General features: G+C 39.9%; 1 protein-coding gene across 10 annotated transcripts in view; it reads right to left on the bottom strand.

The window, feature by feature from the left end:
- Positions 1 to 22,234, bottom strand: part of LOC125745412 (membrane-associated guanylate kinase, WW and PDZ domain-containing protein 1-like) — a 114,311-nt gene that overhangs the window by 57,491 nt on the left and 34,586 nt on the right. For 9 of the 10 annotated variants that reach the window (XR_007398666.1, XM_049018272.1, XM_049018276.1 and 6 more), the window contains exon 2: positions 7,406 to 7,522. The exons of the other annotated variant lie outside the window; for it this stretch is intronic. Coding sequence is in view for 8 of the 9 variants with exons in the window: in XM_049018272.1 (XP_048874229.1) it covers positions 7,406 to 7,522 (117 nt within the window). In the remaining variant the exon portion in view is untranslated. The remainder of the gene's footprint in view (positions 1 to 7,405; positions 7,523 to 22,234) is intronic. 10 annotated transcript variants of the gene reach the window in all.

Genomic DNA, 22,234 nt, shown 5'->3' with positions numbered 1-22,234 from the left:
CAATTTTTATTGAATTCACAGATCTTTATAAAATTGAGTTAAATTAGAAAAATGGTTCCCACCACGTCAAAGCAACAGGTTTTTATTACGTTTCCATAAAGTGATATACACATAACTCACACAGACACACACACAATCGTCCACATAAACAACACTAACATACCAAAACACAAGTTTCACATGCCTAGTTACCTGACATGTACTCTCCGCCTCATAGACTATTCTGGCCTTTTAGTTATACTTCACATGCGACTGTGGCAAACTGGTATGTTACACTGCTGCACTAACAAAACCGTGTTTTGATGATACTGTTGTATTAATCAAATGGGGCTATCAGTCAAAAATATTTGTTCAAGTAATTTTCTGGCATTTCTTGCAAAATTATTTCAGAATATTCTGCATTTATCAGATTAATTAAAATACATATCAAAGGTTTACAATGTAAAAAAATTGAGATAATTCCTTGTATATTTATGCAAATATATGCAGCTTTCGTTTAGTTCAGAAATGTTTCAAACAAATGTTAGGTACTGCTGTACACATACTCTAGTACAAAGACGCATCCTTACACACCTGCTTCTCTTGTAATTTTTTTTTTTTTACTATTTAACTTTGTTAATAATATAATGGACAGAAGTTGATTGCCACACAAATGAATTTGGATTTGGTACAATTCTTTCACATACAGGAAAATCATATACTAGGACGCAGGCAGACAAAATCATTGCAGATCCGTCACACCCTGGACACAACCTTTTCCAGCTCCTCCCGTCTGGCAGCCGCTACAGAACTGTACACAAACCCCACCAAACATAGGAACAGCTTCTGCCCTCAGGCCATCGCCCTCATAAACAGCTAAGCTGTGTCACCTGCCTTCTGTAAATTTCCCCCCCTTAAACTCTGTCTGCACTCAACCTCGCACCTTATACTTGTACAGTGTTTTACCCATGTGTGTATATTTCACATTTTATTTCTTGTATAGTGTAATTTATCGTTTGTACAGTGTCATTTATTGTCTGTGTACTAGGGAGTCTCAAGCAGTCGGAACCAAATTCCTTGTGTCCCCAGTACACTTAGCAAATACAGCTGATTCTGATTCTGATATACAGTGAGACATGCAACATCGATACACATCACACTGGCAGAAGGACATTCATTCATCCATTCATCTAACCACTTTCCCTGGTCAGGGTCACAGTGAGGTCGGCAGTCTATCACAGGTCAGGGTGTATCTTGTGCAGTGCAGGCTATATACAATCATGCCATGAGCAATTTAACTGCATTTCTCTGAACTACAGGAAAGAGCCAGAATACCTTCAATAACCCCATGCAACATTCAGAGAACATACTAGCGCCACACACAGAGGTGCAAATCTAACCCCAACCCTAACCACAACCTGGCCGTGAGGCAACAGTGTTATCCACTGACCCCCCATGCACCTCAATAATTATGGGAATCTATATGTGAACTAGGGTTGTCACCAGTATATAGTAATATAGTGGTATTGGTGGTAACAGTTGTATTTCAAGAATGAAATACCAATACTGTGTTAGTAGTACATATATGATAATATTGTAAATAATCCAGTCGTAGGAATGCAACTTGGTCGTTAAGTGAGGATTATTTTCTGTCGGCACCTGTTAGTTACAGCAAACTGAAAGACAGACAGGCCAGAAGGTAACATCATCTATTTTAGTGGCCAGAAAGTGGAGTTTCTTGCATGCCAGTGGTGAGGTTTTTCCCTTTCATATCAAAAGTTAGAAAAAGTAATATTATAAAAATATCCTGCCATTTTAAGGTAAACCATATTGTCTATAATAACAGTAAACTACAGTGGTTGCTTTGTGTAGTGAGAACTGGTGCTGCTGCTGAGTGAAAAAAATCCATTTGTCATTTTAAGTGTTCATTCAGCTTGTCTATATCCAATTTTTGGATTAACATTGAATTATTATTTTATATTTCCTTCAGTTTCAATTTCTGCTATCCAGCAACAGGGTATTTTGGTATACTTAGGCCTATAGCTGTGGTTCACGCTGAACTGAAATATAAGTTTAACATATATTTAACATAATATCATCTACCGACTTCTCTGCACCATAACTGTGGTAGCTGTCAGGGATATACGGTCATCCCATCCTGACTGGGGTACCTAACGAGACCCCATAAATATGCACTCAGACACAAGTGCAGGTGCTATGCAGAACTTTTATTAAAAAATAAAAGTTATAAAATAAAATTTACTTTATTAAATAGACAGGCAACACAGAAAATCCAAAATTGGAATATCTGGCTGAAAATCTCATTCTGGGCTGGTGGTGATCACTCACACACAGTCCATAAAATCAACCTTATATTGTTAAAAGGAACACTAATGGTGTCACTACAGGATTTCTTTAGACACCCAGTCTGCAGGAAGTCCCGATTAACAGTAAGCGCAAAAAGTACAATTGTTCTATTTATACGATTTTATACAGTTAGGGTTACAGACTCTCCACCTCGCCGCCGTCATATTTTGAGTGTAATTCGTTAGCTAGGAAGAAACAAAACACATAATAAATTTAAAGATGAATTTGAATAGTAGCATTATTATAATTATTTTGTTAAAAGTTTTCTATAGATATCATGGTAATATCATTATCGTGAGTTCTTTTGGCAACAGTACTCATGTAGTGAAAATCTAATATTGTGACAGCTGTAGTGCAAAAACACAGTAATAATACATTACTACATTAATATGAGAGCACATGTATGAGTCAGTGACAAATAAGGGATGTCAAGATGAGCAATTAAAAAATTTAAAAAAACCGATTTCAAAAGTATGCATCAGGTTTGTTTTTGAGTTATTTTCATGTCATTTGAAATCCACATTTGCACCAGTTTTTTTTACAAAAAGGTAACACTTAATGTACCCAAAAATGTCAAATGGTGTAACCACAAAAAGAATGAAAAATATTAAATATTTTATACACAGAGTGTGTGCAAGTGTAAAAATAAGTACTTAATTTTAAAATATTACACAAAACTTAAAAAAAAAGATTTTATTAGTATTCTCTTTATCTAAATTTTTATTTTGTGTGTTTTTTTGCAATACTGAGTAGGACATATGCTGAAAACACCAGCATTTATACAGTCTCACAAATTATGTAAAAATGTTAAAAAGTATGTCAATATACTGCAGTAGGGGATTATTCCATATTCATTTTCCTATATATGATTATATTTTTATGTAAAATACTGGTTACACCAATTGATACAAACCTAGACGGCACTTATTCTAGAAAACTTGACAACTCCTATCCTAACGGAGCATTTTTGTGTTCTTAGCTAGCCTGCACTAAACAGATCTGCCTGGTGACAGAGACTTATGTAATATCAATGTGCGGGGGACATCTGATCAGCTAGCAGAACTGACACAGGCAGTAAGTCTGAACACAAGTGATCAGCTTGTGTGTGACAGTGTGATCCCAAGAGTGTGTGTGTGTGTGTGTGTGTGTGTGTCTGTGTAAACTAACTTTCACTTCTTCTGGGAAGGTAATTGGTAATAGTAGCAGAAGAAGTTTGTGTCAGAACTGTAAATAAAAAGTTAGGCAGCGCAAGCAAGGAAGCTGGCAGCATAAACAAAGGAGCGCATTATCAAAAGACATATTTGTTTTGCAAGTTATAAATTTGTTTGCAAGTAATAAATTTTACTTTTGAGATGACATTTCTTTTGCTTCAGTGAGAAGTTTTGCTTGATAATATTGGCACAAATCTGATTCCATAGTCGGAGTGCATTTAATAGAAAATTCACAAAACACACACAAACCGGTTACATGTACTATTTAGTATTTATATTACAAATGAAGCTTTGAAAAAAATAAAATGCTTTATTTTTTTAAATATGCTGTTGTATAATTAAAATGCTGAATGCTGAATATAGTGTAAATCCATATCCTGGCGGACAATCACACTGGTAATGACTATGACACCGATGTGCTGCCCACCTCTAGTTGTACTAATTATGAAATAGCAGAAATTTAATATACTGTTTTTTAATATTTTAATCTTTTAGTAAAATTTCTCCTATTACTGAAGTACTGAACCTTTAGGTCCTTTGAAACTGCTGTCCTTGTTCAGCAGTCACTGTTCACACATTTCATTTTGCTACATTACGAGTTACCTACATATATTACATTACATATACCTACATATATTACATTACATATACCTACATATATTACATTTTATATTGCTTACTATTGCAAATGAATGGAATACAAATATGCATTGAAGATAAACATTTGCAATACACCAAGGAATGTAACATAATCATATTATCCAAGCCTTACAGAGCTTTGATAATAATGTTGTGGATAAATCGCTTTTTCCAAAAATATAGCATTGAACACTCGAAAATAGTTCCACATAGCAAGATAATTCATATTGCATCTTTAACCAGCATCAAAAACTACTGATATTTGACAAAATTGGCTTCTAACAGAAAAACCTGTAATCGGAGTCAGATGGTGTAACCGGCTACACCATTTGACATTTCAATTTAAAATCAAATTTGACAGGCATTTTCATAGACACTTATGTAAGCATATGGCCTTTCTAAGAATGTTTCAAACATAATTTTTTAAATATTTACTCATTTTCATAATTATGATGAATTGTCAGTGTTTTCCTGAGGTCATGCCATTTGACATGCAAACCTAAGCATACCTGACCAAAAATGTCAAAATAATAATATTTTAAAGAGAATTACTAAGCTTGGCATGCAACATCAGGGGTTTGTCTCTGTAATATTTACTATCACATGGATTTCTTGCATAATGATGCTCCTTGAATGGTGGCTCCTTAAAGGAAGTTCACCCAACAAATGGGTGTCAATCAGAAAATGAATTATAATATTCAAAACAATGGTTTTCTATTACTTTTATTCTCTGTCAAATAATTCTAATGTAAGATTATGCCAAACCAGTTGATAGGGTGTTTCATTGAGAATTTCACCTTTTTTAAGCAAGGTGAATGACATTTTTTACAGGTTACGCCTCATTGACATTTTTGCCATCATGCCCCAAATATTTTCTCAAAATTGATTAGAAATAGAAATGTAAGACTAGGTCTCCAAAAAGGAAAGTATGCAAGTAATTTATAAGTTTATCTTCAAATTATAACACCTTTAAATTTACCTAAGATATACAGACACAAAAAAATTAGTACCACGTCACTAACCCATATAGTAGGTGTGAGCATCGAGCAGCCTGAGCTGTAAATGATGCAGAGCTGCAGAGCGTCAAATGTGATTAGTATAACAAGTGGAACTAATAAGGGCCATTATAGACTACCAATGACTAATCATCTCTGGTCTACTACAGCTTATTCATGCACTGGGCAATTTGATTCTTAAAGAGTTCACATATTATTTTTGCTCCTCCTTGGCATCTGACAGGACCATCTGAGAATGTCTCTCCTTCATTGTGGCTTCATACTGAAATCTTGTCCTTTGTAGTTAACCACACCCCCACCCCCCCCCAAAAAAAAGAAAAAAACAAAACAAAAACACAGCATCATGCAGTCCTTCTAATTCCCCACATTATAATAATGTTTCAGGGATTCTCTGGTATGAAAACATTACAGAATAATTTCCTGACTAAGCTCTGAAGGTTTCCATCGTTCAATAAATCTTTCCGATCAGTCCCCTTTACCTCCTGTCCACAGCCTCAGCAATTTGTATTACCATGGAGGGACTTTCTTTTTAAAATACATATAACATGTTCGCTGTACTAAGGTGAGGGAATGCTAATTACCATGCAGGAACACGGTAAAGCAACACATGCAGCCAGCCTGAAAAACACAGGTCAATAGCCGTCTGGGGAATAAAACTGAGCTGCAGACTGCTGCGCTGTCCCCAGCATGCGAATCAATGTGCTGTTTTTCTGGGGTGGGGTGGGGGTGGAGAATGTAATCCCTGACAAGTCACCAGCTAGGACCCCCTACCATCCGATGCATCTTCACTGAGCAATGTTTGCAGGAGGTCTAAAGCAGGTGCAAATGGCTAATGATGACGTTACACTGCCTGTTATAAAAATGGACAGAAGCGGATCCTCTCCCACAGGAAGAGTTCTGTGACTCCCAGCATCTTTATTGACTGCTGGTAGGTAACTTGTTGATTAATCACAAAATCCCCTGATTCATTGTCATATTGCTGATGATTAAAAACCACCGAGTATTATTTGGTAGACCCAAATAACATCAAGGGCAGTTTTAGGAGAATGAAATATAGAGCATCGCGTTATTTAAGATCTCTCCTATCGCAGTGTTATGTACTTGTAGTGTAAACTTAAAAGGGTAATGTGACATTATGCAGAAAATGATAGCAGTCTGCATTTAAATAAAACTACAACATTAATACTCGGCTGCTATTCATACTGCAACAAAATGGCTCAATGCATAGGACTGAAGCGTTGTTGCCACATCTGCAGGGTTGGGTTAATGAATCCCACCCTCCTCTGCATGTGGAAAGTTTGCATGTCCTCCCGGTGTCGTGAAGGTTCTCTCTTGATACTTCAGTTTCCTTCCACAGTGAAAAAACATGCATTTTGGCTAAGTGATATCTCTAAATTGCCCATAGTGTGTAATATGTGTACGTGTGTGTATGTGTGAGTGGGTGAGTGGGTTCTTTATACTGTATATTACACTGTGGGGACCAAATGTCCCCACAATATGATAAATACATGTTATTTTGATCTTGTGGAGACATGTTTTTGGTCCACAGAAGGAGAAACTCAATTTTATAAATATCTATGAAGGCAATAAAAAAATTAAAATAGTCATAAGTCTTTGTATTTTGTTTGGTTAATTATTGTTAAGGTTAGGACTAGGTGGAGGTTAGGGTTGTCATTGCTGGGATTAGGGTTTTGCCCATAGAAATTAATGGACGATCCCCAAAAATATATGCATACAAACATATGTGTGTATGTGTGTGTTAGTGTGTGTATGTGTGTGTGTGTGTGTGTGTGTGTGTGCCCGCCCTGTGATGGACTGGCATCCCAGCCTTGTACTCTGTGCTAGGATGGATGGATGGATGGATGGATATTCTTGTGTTTATTTGTTGTTTTGACTTGAAATTATGAGTCCCAAGCAGATATATATTTCATAAATTCAAATTGCCTTTCAAAATGACGATCAAACAAGGAAATACAGTCTGATAAGTTTAATTTGATGACTTGGCATGTTACACACATAATTTATATATTGTTAAATGTCACCAATCAATCTTCATGATTCATTTAGCTGATTCTGTTGCATACCCTGACTTCTAACCTACCAATTAACTGCAGTACCGTGACGAGGGACTTTGATATAAACACACCAATGTTCTGCCTCAGGAGTAGATGACAGTAGAGGAGAAGGACTTACAAGGCACAGCGTGGCGATACAGGTTGTCTCTGATGGTCTGCTGAAGAGCGTGGTCTGGGGACATTTTATGAAAGCTCAGGCTCAGATAGTGTTTCAGATCCTTATTTAACTTGTTTCCTGCAGGAACAAATGAGAAAACGTACTGGTGATGTTACAAAGAAACAACCAATCATTTCTTCTGGACATATTGCCAACATCTTGGTAGACCCAAAACACTTTCAGTTCAGTTTTGTAGGTTTTCTTTTTTTTACATACTGAACTAAGAAATAATACCAAGATTTACTCTCACTCAGAAGGAAAAGAGAATATTTGAACTAGCATATTTCAAATACGAATGTTTACAGGCAGTCCAGTTTTCTCCCGCAGTCCAAAAACATGCAGTTACATGAACTGCAGCCACAGAACTCCCTTTGTGTGTTGCTGTGCATCTTTCCAAGACTCCATACACTGCACTTCTTGGGATGGGATCCAGGCACATTAGTGGTATGGAAAACTGATAGATATTAATAGCTGAGTAAAATACAAATTAAATTTCAAGATATATTTTCAATTTACACTAACTACCTTATTAATATCACGAGTACCAGAAAGGACCTACTTTTGCCTGAAAAGCCCCATCAATGGTAGATGAAATGTGTCTTCAGAGAAGCCTGACTGCACATCACCGGTGTACTGAGTTGTTATATTTTACCTTGCGGCTTTCCTGTTAACGGGTCTGGCCATTATCCTTTAACCCTACCTCATTAACAAGGCGTTTTCACCCGCAGAACTGCTACTGACAGGATGATTTTTTGTTTATTGCATCATCCTCTGTAAACTCCAGACACTGTGCCATGTGAGAATCCCAGCAAAGATGCTATTTCTGACATTCTGGAACCACCATGTCTGTCACCAACAGTCACACCACATTCAGAATCACTTTCTGATGCTTAGCCACACTGAACCTCTTGACCTTGTTGCAGGGAAATGTCATGCTGTTTGACTGGAGCAATCTGTGTTTATTAACAAGCAAGTATACCTAATAAACTGCACGCTGAGTGTATGTGACAATACCATCTCTTCAAACAAGATCTTCACAGTTAAATGCTCGTTACATGAAAGAGAACTGATGCAGAACTAGACAAGAATCTGCTAACAATGTTCTCAAATATCCACCGTCTTCATTTCACATCAGTTACCGCTTCAACGGGGCTGAATGACTTAAAAATACTCCAGCCACCCATGGAATTCTGAGACTTCAATCGCAGAAGCAGGAAACATCCTTAACAGCCTATTTCCTTCCAGAACTGCTCCGCTTGTGTGTGTAGCAGTCCAAAACCAATCCCTGAAAACCCAGGGCCACAAAGCCGCATATATCCTGAGTAAGATATCTTCTGTAAAAAGATCCATGGATACATAGGAATTTCAGGAAGAGAGCAGCATAACTGGAGCAAACTCAGATGAATCCAGGGAATCCAGGGAAAATGCAAACTGCTCCGTGGCAAAATTTTGAATGGAATTCTGGAATTGTAAGTCGATAATTTTAAATACTGTATTAACGGGTCCATTTGCGTCCAGCCACTTCTCCAGAACAGCACTATGAAGCGACACAGCGCCTATCCCAGGCTAACCCTTGGCACAGGACAGGGGTACACCCTGGATAGTATGCCAGTTGATTGCAGGATACACATACACACAAACTTACAAAAAAATATGGGCATTATATAGAAACACTCGTCCACCGAACTGTAGTACTTGGAGGAAATCCATGCAACCTTCTGTAGGGCGAACACGCAAAGACATTCAGAAAACAGAGTAGGGGCTAAACTTGGGTGGTATCTGTTTTTATATACTGTCATACCTTCTAGACATTTCACCCCAATATATGTATATGACTGTATTAAAAAGTAATAATAATAAAAAAAAACATCAGTCATGTAGGCTACTGTAAACTCCAGAATGAGAGAAGCCTAAACGGGAAGTTAAGTGCTGGGGAAATGAGGATACAACACCTTATTGAGGAGTTAAAAAGTTAAAAACACTGCCCTTCATTTATTCACACCACTCCACTGCGTTGTCACAGAACACACCACGTAACCACCCCGTAAGGTGTATGGCAGGGTGTATGGGAAACATAGCTATCCAATCTACTAACAGTAGCGTGGATGCATTCATACATCATACGAACTTGGGCAAAATCACTGAGAATTATATTAAATATTAGTCCTGCAAGCAAATGGTCATCACAAGCAAATTATTTCTGCTGGCTAAGTTCTAATAAATTGTAATAAATCTATGTAGTTTTAGATGTGTCCTGAAAAAGTTGCAGCTCCTATGTTACACATTTCGTCATTCACATGCACAATGTTCACAAATATTCTCAAGGTACAATAGAAATGAAATGAACAAACTGACTTTATCACTGGGAAGAAATCCAAAATGCTCTCAAATCATGTGTTATTGCTACCACTCACAATCGCTGTCTTCCTCACCAGTAGATTGACCTCTGGTGGTATGTGCTGTGTACTACAATACATCAGCTCAATACAGCATCTGCATATCACATATCAATTTAACAGAAAGAAGTGTCTGTATTTTGATGGTATTAAAGGTTATACCTTCTGAATATCTAAATACCGGGGTATACCGTAATCCCATCATACCAGCCAGGCCTAGGTTAAACCCCCAACCCAATCACGTCAGATTTTAACCAAACTGGTCTTGATTGTTTTTGCCTTTTGTGTGAAATCTTCACTGGAGCTGCTTTAGTTTCTGAGACACAAATGTTTGTCTACATGGCCACCATGAAGTTGTGCCCCCCCTCCCCCCCACCCCCGTTACGTGTCCAATTTGAATCAAACCAGTTTCTGTCATTTGTGCTGTTTGTACTGTATTTGTGCTGTTTAAATTTTCATTTATGCTGCTTTAGTTTCTGAGAATACTGAAGCACTCCGTAAATGAAGACAGTATGGTTTGCTGTAACATGGCAGGATGAATGGATTGGGCAATGCCAAGAAATTTAACACGGTGCATGCATGCGTGAAAACGCTGGCACATGTGCAAACATGAAGTACAAATTGTGAAGTACAAACTGGGCAAAGGGGTACAGATCAAGTAGTGAAACTACATGCCTGATTTCAACCTCTCACCAAACCATATTTTACTACATTTGCAAATAAATAAAATCAATTTAATGATGCATTATCAAGCCATTTCATATGTAAAAATGTTTTGAATAAAAGATAAAAAATCCTAATCTCCCAGCCCTACTTTAAGTTTACACTTCCTAGTGAAGAAAACCATCTTCATGATCAACAAATTTTCCTCCAAATAAAAAGTCGAAAGAGAAAAAGAGAAGATTTATTTTTTTTTTTACTTAAGAGATCATTTCTGATAGCCAATTGGGCAGGATGTGGTTACATTTTGGTAGCAATGAGTTGGGAAAACTTGATTGTCCTGGAATGTTGGTCTAGTGATTTTGTGAGCCTGGAACATCCATTTCACACATCATGTGACTCACAAATGTGAGTTTTAAGAGCACTTTGCTGCACATCGTGGTATCATATTGCCGCTTCTCTCTAACAATGGCACGAGGACCAAAAACATTCAGGACCCCGGACAGTTCAGCCCTGCGGCCTCTCGCTTTCGCATAAAGAAAAGAAATTCGAAGATCAAAGGCGTCACAGCGATATTAATAGATAAAAAATAACAAAGCGGTCCTGTTTCGAAAAGCACCTTCAAATGTGATCTAGGAATGTGGCCTTCTTTTGCTGAGTTGCAAAGGATCCACCTGTTGGATCCTTTGTAGCCCAACTTACCCCAATGTTCATTGCGCAGACCATCAAAAAACAGCCTACAAAGGCTATGTAGACCACATCCTTCAAAAGATGCAGTCCCTGAATACAGGTACACAGTGATTTCTCAGTTAGCTAGGTTTACTTAAGCTAGAAGTCATAACTGTCCAATTGGAATGCTCCTGATTTAAAAACTTATCATGATTTCTAGCTTAAGTTAAACTAACTAACTGGGAAATCTAAATTTGTGGATCACCTCCATACTTAGCTGGATACTTTGTCAGACTTAAGGTAGTCTGGGCTAAACATAAGTGAGCAAACATAAAATCCATAAGGTACCATGGTACCTTAAATCCAGCAAGTTATCCAGCTAAGCAAGAAATCCTGCTTTCTGAAAAGCAGGCCCCAGCAGGGAATTTGGGTGGGGGGGGGGGGATTGTTTCTGGGCAAGGTATGAGGCAATCAGGCCAAGTGTGAGACTTGCTTGATCGAAATCAGGTACAAATGGAGGGGGGCAACTTCAGGGTGGTCATGGGACCACACAAATAATTATTTACATCTAAGAAAGTAAAGCAACACAAACAGATTATGACTGAGACTAGTTTGGTTTAAATTGGACACAAATAGGGAGCCAACTTCATGGCGGTGACATCACCATGTAAATAAACATTTATATTTTAGAAACTAAAGCAGCACAAATAAATATTTCACTGACACAAACTGGCACAAACACAGCACAATCAACTGCTTTGCTTAAAATCTGAAACATACAGTGGGGCCAGCTCAACCTAAACCTGGAGGTGAGAGGCCTCAGGGCTACCACCACAACAACTATAAATAATATTACATTTTCATTGTATGTTTATTTATAGATATACATTTATTTAACAGAGGTTTGAACCCAAAGCATTTGAGAAAACAGGGTCAGATAGTCCCTGGAACAAAAGGGAGTAATATGAGAAATGAAATTAAGTCATAGACTGCGGAAGACATCAGATCGGGGGGGTGGGGTCACAAAGTCATGTCCACTGGTCTGAGTCTGTGTGCTTGTGGAAAAACTCAGATATAACTTTTTTGTTTTAAACTCTAATATTATTCAGGCTTCTATTAATAAAGTTTTGCATGAAATAATTTGTCATTTTTTAACGACACTCCTTAAGTTACCCAGACACAGGGCTGCATGCTCCACCCCCACCCCCCATCTTGAGGTCAGCAGTCCAATAATTAAATGGAAATGTAAATAATTAATCCCAAAAATATATCTGTCCTTTTTAATTGAGTGGGCCTTTTCTCGCTATTACTATTTAATTAAAAAGGTCCATTAAAAAGATTTAAACTGATAATGCAGACAGAACTGAAAAAAATCTGAAGTTCTATTTTCTGCATAAAAGGCAAAACAACAGATTCATCAACGGAGTGCACTACCAGTCAAAGGACTAACAGAAAGCATTTTCGTAAACCTGATTATTGAAAAGAACTGGGTGACGTGACACTGAATTTTCCAGATGCACATGGTTTCTCTAAGCCTACTTAAAGTTCACCAAACATAGGAATGTATAACCTAGCACAAATCAGTCTAATGACATAAATTATGTTGCTACTTTAACAAGCACTATTTTGTTGTTTTAACATTTTATGTAAGTGCTATATTTATATACATCAATACACTTAAGCAGAATGGCACAATAGTTCCTGTCTTAACTGGGAAAAAAAACTACTCATTTTAACTACTTTTCACAACTCGATTATAAATTCTATACAATTAACATCTCCAGCATCTTTCAAATTCCAGGAGCTCAGCCAAGGCAAGAGACGACCCTGGATGTGATGACTCTCCGTAACAGGGATCACACCCACACAGACTTCAGAGGAAAGTCAAAGATACCTGCTCCACCTAACTGCAAGTCTTTGGATGGCAGGAGGGAGCCTGCACTGCACAAGAAGAACATGCAAACTCCACAAACAGAGAGAGAGGGTGAGATTCAAGCCCCCAACCCTGCAAGCCATCCAGTGATGCAACCTCTAAGACTAAATACCAGGCAGATGCATAGTTAGTTTCCATGAAGGAAAAAACAGATAAACATAAGGAAGAAAATAAGCAGGTGGCAGGGCTAAGTGAGTGTGTAGCCTGTGAATTTACAATCATCACTCTACCGCGTGGAGAAAACACTTTAGGTGATATATCACTGCTTTGTAAATGAATGCTGATTTGATGCACAAGGATCAGTCTTTGAATGAATCAGATTACGTGCTCCCAGAAAACCGTGTAGATTCTGGGTCTTGTGAGCGTTAGGAAGATTCATTATACACGCCGATATTAAAAAGTAACAATACCCCACATCCCGCCACTTGATAATTCCAAATGCTGAAAATCTTACATACTGTAAAAGGCAAACAATGCCGACAGAAAGAAATACAAGCCCGTGTTGACAAACCGACGCCTGCCGCAGGCCTTCTGAGTTACAGAATTTTTTGCAAAATATGAGCAGTTCTGATATTGCAAGTTGCTGATCCAGCAAGAAGTAACGTCTGGGGTCCAGCTGTGATGGTGACTATATTCATGCTGTATTTGAAACCTGTCGTAATATGTTTCCCTCAGTTGGGGGTGGGGGGGGGGGGGGTTGATGGATTACTGTCATTAAGTGCTCCTTCTAAAGCTCTGATAGAGCAGTCCTGCTGGATCTGTCCAGGAGGTTTGTGGGAAAGGTTGTAAATCAATGCTTTGTTTGTTATTGAGCTCCTTTATTCGCTGCCCTATCCAAAAGTGAGGAGATGAGGAGACAAGAGCAGATTACAAGCATTTTGGAATTTCAGGGTTTATTTTACAGGCCTAAAAATAGTCCGTTTTCGGGATTTTCTTTAAATAAACTTCTCTGCTACTCTACTAATAAAGTGGCATTACAAATTCATGAACACTTGTATTCTGCCAGCCCACAACAAAGGCTTCATTACTTAGAACTGGGCTACATTAGGTTTCATGAATGCTTGTAACAGCTGCCTCTCGTCAGCAGTCCCTGCAGCCGTGCCCAGCCAGACCACACCTTGCCTCACCAGCATACTAGGCACACTGGTGAATAGACACTGTATCAGATTCTTCTCTGACAGCAGCTTTTGTTGAAGCATTCAGCCTGCTCCTTACAGGACTGTTGATGCAGGTGCTTGTCTGCCTGTTATAGAATTATAGAATTCTTCCCTGTTTTCTGCATGTGACTTGCACTTGGTGCTTCGTCACTGTTCTCACTTCACAGCTCAGCTTGTTCTAACCCTGGTTTTTCGGATTCCGTTTTGGCATTCGTCATTTCTCGGGCCGAATCATTAAAAAGCTGCTTGCCCTACCCTTGGGTCTTGGAACTCTTTCATTATAATGAATACGTCCTATAATTCCTGAAAGCCTCAACAGACAGATTCTGAGTACACACCTGCAAGTGTATACAGTGCTAATATTTTGATTTTAAATATAGATATACTTGTGTTTATCTTATTGTCTATACACACACACACCCCCACCCACACATCCCTGTTACCCCCCTGTTAACCTGGCACCCCACCCCCTGGTAGACAGAGTGCTGCGGGTGTGGTTAGTGCTAGATAAATCCCTGGACCTGTTGCTTATTTTTCATCCACACTCCCCCACCTGCAGCAGTTTTAAAACCGCCTGCCGACGTCAAATTTCTGTTGCTAAGACCTAAGTTGAGATGGAAAGAAAGACACACTTTGGTACAAGCAGCTTTGCTTATATTCTCAATCTGTGAAGAGAAAACGGCATCAAAAAGAAGAGGAGAAATGCCTGACTTAATTTTTTTGTATTTCAAATTGTTGTAGTTAATGTTGTTCCTTTCCTTGTGCACATAGACCCTGTGATAAGTTCCAGACCCCCCCCACGACCCTGAACAGAATAAGTGGTCACGGAAAATGGATGGATGGACTGTTGTAGTTTTTTTTACCTCATATAATTATATACACTATAAGGACAAGCATACTGGGACACACCTCTTAATCATTGAATTCAAGTGTTTCATTCCGACTTCCTCCCACAGGTGTATAAAACCAAGCATCTATCCATGCAGTCAGGTTTAGAAACATCTGTGCAAGAATAGGTCATTCTGCAGAGTTGAGTGAAGCGTGGTACGGTCATAGGATTCCACCTTTGCAATAAGCCAGGTCATGAAATTTCTTCCCTGCCGGATATTCCATGGTCAACTGCAAGTGGTATGATTGCAAAGTGGAAGGATTTACGGAACAACAGTAACTCAGCCATAAAGTGGCAGACCACATAAAGTAACAAAGTAGGGTCGCCGAGCACTGAGGCGTAAAGTGTGTAAAAGTTGCCAACGCTCTGTTGTCTCAGACTTCTGCAGAGTTTCAAACTTCCTTTGGCATTAATCCCAACCCAGAAACTGTGCCCTGGGAGCTTCATGAAATGGACTTCACTAAGTGCAGTTTCAAGCGTCAGATGGAGTGGTGTAAAGTACGCTGCCACTGGACTCTGGAGCAGTAGAAACATGTTCTGTGGAGTGACGAATCACCCTTGTCTGTATGGCAGTCTGACGGATGAGTCTGGCTTTGGTGGATGCCAGGTGAATGCTATCTGTCTGACTGCAGTGTGCCAACTGTAAAGTTTAGTGGAGGAGGGATAATGGTATGGGGATGTTTTTCAGAGGCTGGACTGGGCGCCTTAGTTCCAGTGAGGGTAACTCACTGCTTCAGCACAGGAATGGGAACTTTGTAGGAACAGTTTTGGGGAAGGCCCTTTTCTGTTCCAACATGACTGAGCCTCAGTGCACAAAGCAAGGTCTATAAAGACATGACTGGGTGAGTCTGGTGTTGAAGAACTTGACTGGCCTGACCTCAACCACATCGGACATCTTTGGGATGAACTAGAACGGAAATTGCCAGCCAGACCTTCACATCCAACATCTGTGCCTGACCTCACCAATGCTCTTCTGGATGAATGGGCAAAAACACCCACAGACACACTCCAAAATCCTTCCCAGAGGAGTGGCAGCTGTTATAGCTGCAAAGGGAGAACCAACTCCACATTGATGCCTATGGATTTAGAATGGGATGTCATAAAAGTTCCTGTAGCTGTAATGACCAGATGTCCCAGTACTTTTGTTCATATAGTGTAGAATCGAATAAATCCTACGCATTTAATTAGATTAATAATCGGAGAACAGATTGGCCGAAAAGTCCTCACACTGACCTAAATGATATCCCAAAATCCTGCATATACACTGGTCCTTTGCAGATAAGATTGACCACCTCTGCATTAGACAGACATGAAAAAAGAGTGAAGTGTACAATCTGTCGCGGCAATTTTCATTACACTACAATCTGAGGCACACATTCAAACTGACAGTGATATATTCTATCCCTGATACTGAGGAAACAGCTGAGTGACACGGCATGAATGATCTTGCTGAAGATGCTCTCTGGCGCATATTTCTGTTATATTGTCATTATGAGGTCAGCAGTAACTGGTACTGCGTGAACATGTAAAATATGTGGTTGAAATCAACTTGCATTTCATCTGGCTCATTTATCTGGACTTTGTAAACTGGCCATTTTATCAAGTCCATTTGATGCCTGAATGTCCTATATATTCATAATAAATGTAGTTAAACACCATTAAACAAACATATTTATTAAACTGTATGAAAATTGTGGTTTGAAGAGTAAGATTCATCGTGATCTTGATGGTATCGGGTTGCAGAGTAGAATTTCATCCAGAATTGTCTTCTGAATTCTGCTCTGTCCTTCCAGGGATGGACTATCTGTGACTTTTTCCTTGATAATCAGTGGAAAGATGGATGGATGGATGGATGGATGGATGGATGGATGGATGGATGGATGGAACCATGTATCATAAAGTGTGTATAATAGCTTGCAATGGAGGACTGAACATAATTACAGACAGCATCATCTTTAAAGTAAATACTTCAAAAGTGCATCGGAGCAGAAGAACTATGACAGCAAAATGAAAAAGACAGATTTAGCCCCCCGTCTCTGGAGGGTCCTTCACTGGTGGAAAGAGGCTGTCTTTAAAACAGCCCGACAGCAATGTGCTGTCAGGGTTTTGATGGGAGCACCCTGTGTTCTAGTCACAATCCAACACCTTTGTTTAATACACATTCTTTGGTCAAGTTATACATACTTTCCTCCACTTGAGCAGCTATCTTGTCATAGGCGAGATCTCAAATCAGCCTTAATCACACAATATTACCAATATTGTTATTTAATAAAGCAGGACGAGTAATATATGCTTTGGCAGAAATAAAACAATAACAAATGAGTTCCACCTAATAATCAAGCAAACAATCCAACAAACAATAGAGTCTACACAAGGACTCCAAAGAGAAGCTGAAGTCAGTTTCCTTTAATGAAAGCAATCAGTTTGTCGTGATTATGAACCGCTCCATTTTTTTTTCGTAACCAGCACCTGCTCTGCGCAATTTTGTGAAAGGCAAGCAATCAGGTAACTGTTACCTAGCAACCAGTCAGTGCTGACAGCCATTGTTAGCCCCGGTGGACAAATGTACAGACTGAGAAAGGGTATTTACTCTCAGGTCAAGAGCAGGCCCAGTACTCCTTGCATATGGTGGATAATGTTATGCTATTAAAATGATACAATATTCACAAAAAAATATGACAGATGTTCTTATCTAGATAATTTATGCAATTTACAGTTTTATACCTTATTATATAAGCCATTGTGTTTAATCTAAATCCTAGGGTACAGTCAAGCATCTGTGAGTGTGTTCTCCCCCCTCCTGATCACCCCCAGAGCTGATGATGGAGCAGAGTCCAGCTGTGGGGCAGAGCTGGACCTGGGACCAGAAGGACCACAACCCCCCCCCCCCTTGCAGTGAAATCAGCACCCCTCAAAATCACTGTGCACTGAGTGTAATTCGTACTTTTTCGTCTGTCTCCCGATTTCCATTTTCATTAAAAAGCAGCACTGCTGATTAAAAAAAATAATAAATAAAAAACACTGAATGAGAAAAGACATTAAATATTTATCAGTGCCAAGAACCACCACAGTGCCACTAAAGTTTAAGCAAAACTTCACTCTTTTTCCTTTATTCGACAGCCATGGCCGTTTGAACAGCATTTATGGTACCAAACTTTTGATTACATGATTTAATATTCTATGGTATAAGACTGTAATGAAAAGGGAGTCAATTAAATCTACTGCTAGCATCTATTCAGTTATTTAAATTCTCATAGGAGGAAAGTATTGAATGAATACTACACATTTAAAGCCAAAGAGCAAAAGAAAACACCTATGAAAAAGCAAAAGACTATGAACAATTTCTGCTAAGTTTTCAACACCTGCAACAGCTCACTAATCTGCTTAGTGTTTTGTACCCAGTGGTTGAACTCTTAATTACAACCACAGAGTATGGAGTAGGCTTGACAGGCAAATGTAGTTACACTAATTAAACACAGAAGAACCTACATAAGATTAAACACCACGATTACACAACCGGGCCATGGACTATGGTGAAAGGAGGAAAAGAGAGGTGACTGTTTTCTCTTCAGAGGTAATAGGAGCATGTGCTGCTCTTCAGAATGAAGGCAGACATCTGCAGAGTTGGGTAATTCAGATCCAGAGAGTCAAAGTCCAGACCAAGATTTTGTTTCAACCAACCAGTTGAGCATAAAGAATCACAGTCATAGAATATTCAACTGGTTGGTTGAAACAACATCCTGGTGTGGAGTTTTACTCTCTGGACCTGAATTACCCAACTCTGGCTGTCTGAAGTAGTTCAAGCACAATACAAGCAGCTGCAGAACTTACATTGAAATGTCACTGTACTCCTTCTAAGACTCTTGACAATATAATTTTCCACTTTAGAACCATAGTTTTTTTCAGATTGATATAAAATGTTGTCCATAATGCAGAAAGCATGCAAGTCAATGACGAATTTAGGGGGAGATATATGTATGTATAATATGTGTAAAATGTCAACTGTGGAAGCAGAATTATGCACAGGATGGCCTGTTTTACCCAGAGAGATGATGGGTTTAACCCAAATAAGGCCGGACTATTTAATGCTATAAAAATGACATAACAGTTATAGCTACATGGCCCTGCACTCTTCAGGATAATGGGAGAGGATGTTATCGACCGTATTTTAAAATTTTTTTATATACATATATACACACACTTTTTTAAATTTTACAAAACAAGCAGACATATGACTTATTAGGCTTCATGCTTGAAGTAGCATTTTGTGACCAAGTTGACACAGTCATGAAATGCAAAGCAGTCCAAAGAACGTACCTAAAGAGGCTTTGTACCCCAAGGTCCACTTTCAAATTGGCGAAATCTGTGAAAGACTGGTCCCTTTACCGTGGAAGGCAAATGGGGAGATAAACGCATTAGAGACTGTAAAAACGGCCTATTAGATGCTCTGCCCATGGAGGTGGGGTGAATTGTAACAGGGCAGGTGTAAATAACACAAATTGTGAAACAAAACACATTATTAACAAAGTGTGAGAGTGCAGGATTCAGTTCTCTTTTATTGATCTGTGACTTATTTGCTTGCCGTTGATTTTCAGATGCTGCTATCCAAAGTGGCATGTTTTTCTTTTTAACACTTTACCAAATTAATTATGCAGGTAGAAAAAAACTTATGGAAAGGGTATAACAGCGAGACCCACTATTAAACTACCTAGTTTCATCACATATAGATTGGTGGCTTCTTCTTCATCTGTAATAAACCTAATAGTGGTGAATTGTGAGCGCTGAGAGCAATTAGTAAGGACCGGCCATAAGATCACAGACAAGGTCAGATCAGAGCCTCGATGAGATTTTTGGGCAGAGGGTGGTGTGGAAGAGAGAGACACCGGAAGGCATCTGAATCGACAGAACTTTTGTATCCTTGAAAAAGGGTCTTAAATTTATGTAGTAAAACATTAAAAAAAAACAAGAATTCGCTTCCCAAGCTGAGCAATGAAATTATAATTTACGCTTTGATAGCAGTAACAGGGAACAGGGAGGGGCATGTACGTCACAACCACATCAGCGAATTCCCAAATTTGATGGATTATTGATAAAAGCTACTAAAATATGGGGTCTCATAATCAGCTGGGACTCATTTGTACTTCTGCTTCCCATCACAGATGTAATGAGGGTTATTTTTGCCTGTGGGGAAAAGTGGGCACTGAGTGCCACACAAATGAAGACAGAAATTTACAGGCCATTACAGAGAGAAGCTGAGGCCCAATAACCCTGAACATGTCGCTTTTATGTGATAGATGCAACAGAACACATCAAGAGCAGCCATCTTTCCAGTTTCGAGCCCTAATACTCGATCCATCTGGAACCAAAATCACCGACCTGTCAGTCAATGGATGGAGATTAAGTCCATCAGGTAAGTTGCCTATGTTGCCTTAACTTGTCTGCATTTTTTTCCTAGAGAGCTAGTTTTTTCGTCAAGTGAGCTCTAGAATAATTAAAATGCTGTAAATATCTAGGCCCTAATAAAGCATACACTCCTTATTACAAATGTGTAACCCTAGTAAATTGTAAGTACAGTATAATTTATTAAGTTTCTAAGCCAGCACTGTGTAATCATGGATGTAACTCGCTCTCTCTGTGCGATTTCTCTCTCAGGCAACAGACATAAGGCTGTATTTGACTATAATTTGTGCCCTTTGATGGACTGGCATCCTTTTTGGGGCATCCCCTGCCTTGTGCCCTTTGATGGACTGGCACCCTTTTTGGGGCATCCCCTGCCTCGTGCCCTTTGATGGACTGGCACCCTTTTTGGGGCATCCCCTGCCTCGTGCCCTTTGATGAACTGGCACCCTTTTTGGGGCATCCCCTGCCTCGTGCCCTTTGATGGACGGGCACCCTTTTTGGGGCATCCTCTGCCTCGTGCCCTTTGATGGACTGGCACCCTTTTTGGGGCATCCCCTGCCTCGTGCCCTTTGATGGACTGGCACCCTTTTTGGGGCATCCCCTGCCTCGTGCCCTTTGATGGACTGGCATGCTTTTTGGGGCATCCCCTGCTTTGTGCCCTTTGATGGACTGGCACCTTTTTTGTGGCATCCCCTGCCTTATGCCCTATGATGGACTGGCATGCTTTTTGGGGCATCCCTGCCTTGTGCCCTTTGATGGATTGGCATCCTTTTTGGGGCATCCCCTGCCTTGTGATGGATTGGCACCCTTTTTGGGGCATCCCTGCCTTGTGCCCTTTGATGGATTGGCATCCTTTTTGGGGAATCCCCTGCCTTGTGCCTTGTGATGGATTGGCACCCTTTTTGGGGCATCCCTGCCTTGTGCCCTTTGATGAATTGGCACCCTTTTTGGGGCATCCCCTGCCTTGTGCCCTTTGATGGATTGGCATCCTTTTTGGGGCATCCCCTGCCTTGTGCCCTTTGATGGATTGGCATCCTTTTTGGGGCATCCCCTGCCTTGTGATGGATTGGCACCCTTTTTGGTGCATCCCCTGCCTTGTGCCTTGTGATGGATTGGCACCCTTTTTGGGGCATCCCTGCCTTGTGCCCTTTGATGAATTGGCACCCTTTTTGGGGCATCCCCTGCCTTGTGCCCTTTGATGGACTGCCATCCTTTTTGGAGCATCCCCTGCCTCGTGCCCTTTGATGGACTGGCACCCTTTTTGGGGCATCCCCTGCCTCGTGCCCTATGATGGACTGGCATGCTTTTTGGGGCATCCCTGCCTTGTGCCCTTTGATGGATTGGCATCCTTTTTGGGGCATCCCCTGCCTTGTGATGGACTCACATCCTTTTTGGGGCATCCCCTGCCTCATGCCCTATGATGGACTGGCATGCTTTTTGGGGCATCCCTGCCTTGTGCCCTTTGATGGATTGGCATCCTTTTTGGGGCATCCCCTGCCTTGTGATGGATTGGCACCCTTTTTGGGGCATCCCCTGCCTCATGCCCTATGATGGACTGGCATCCTTTTTGGAGCATCCCCTGCCTTATGCCCTTTGATGGACTGGCATGCTTTTTGGGGCATCCCCTGCCTTGTGCCCTTTGATGGACTGGCATCCTTTTTGGGGCATCCCCTGCCTTGTGCCCTT

This window comes from Brienomyrus brachyistius, chromosome 6 (assembly GCF_023856365.1).
Source record: "Brienomyrus brachyistius isolate T26 chromosome 6, BBRACH_0.4, whole genome shotgun sequence".
Lineage (NCBI taxonomy): Eukaryota > Metazoa > Chordata > Actinopteri > Osteoglossiformes > Mormyridae > Brienomyrus > Brienomyrus brachyistius.
Note: the sequence above shows the minus strand (reverse complement) of the source record. Positions and strands in the feature narration are given on the sequence as shown.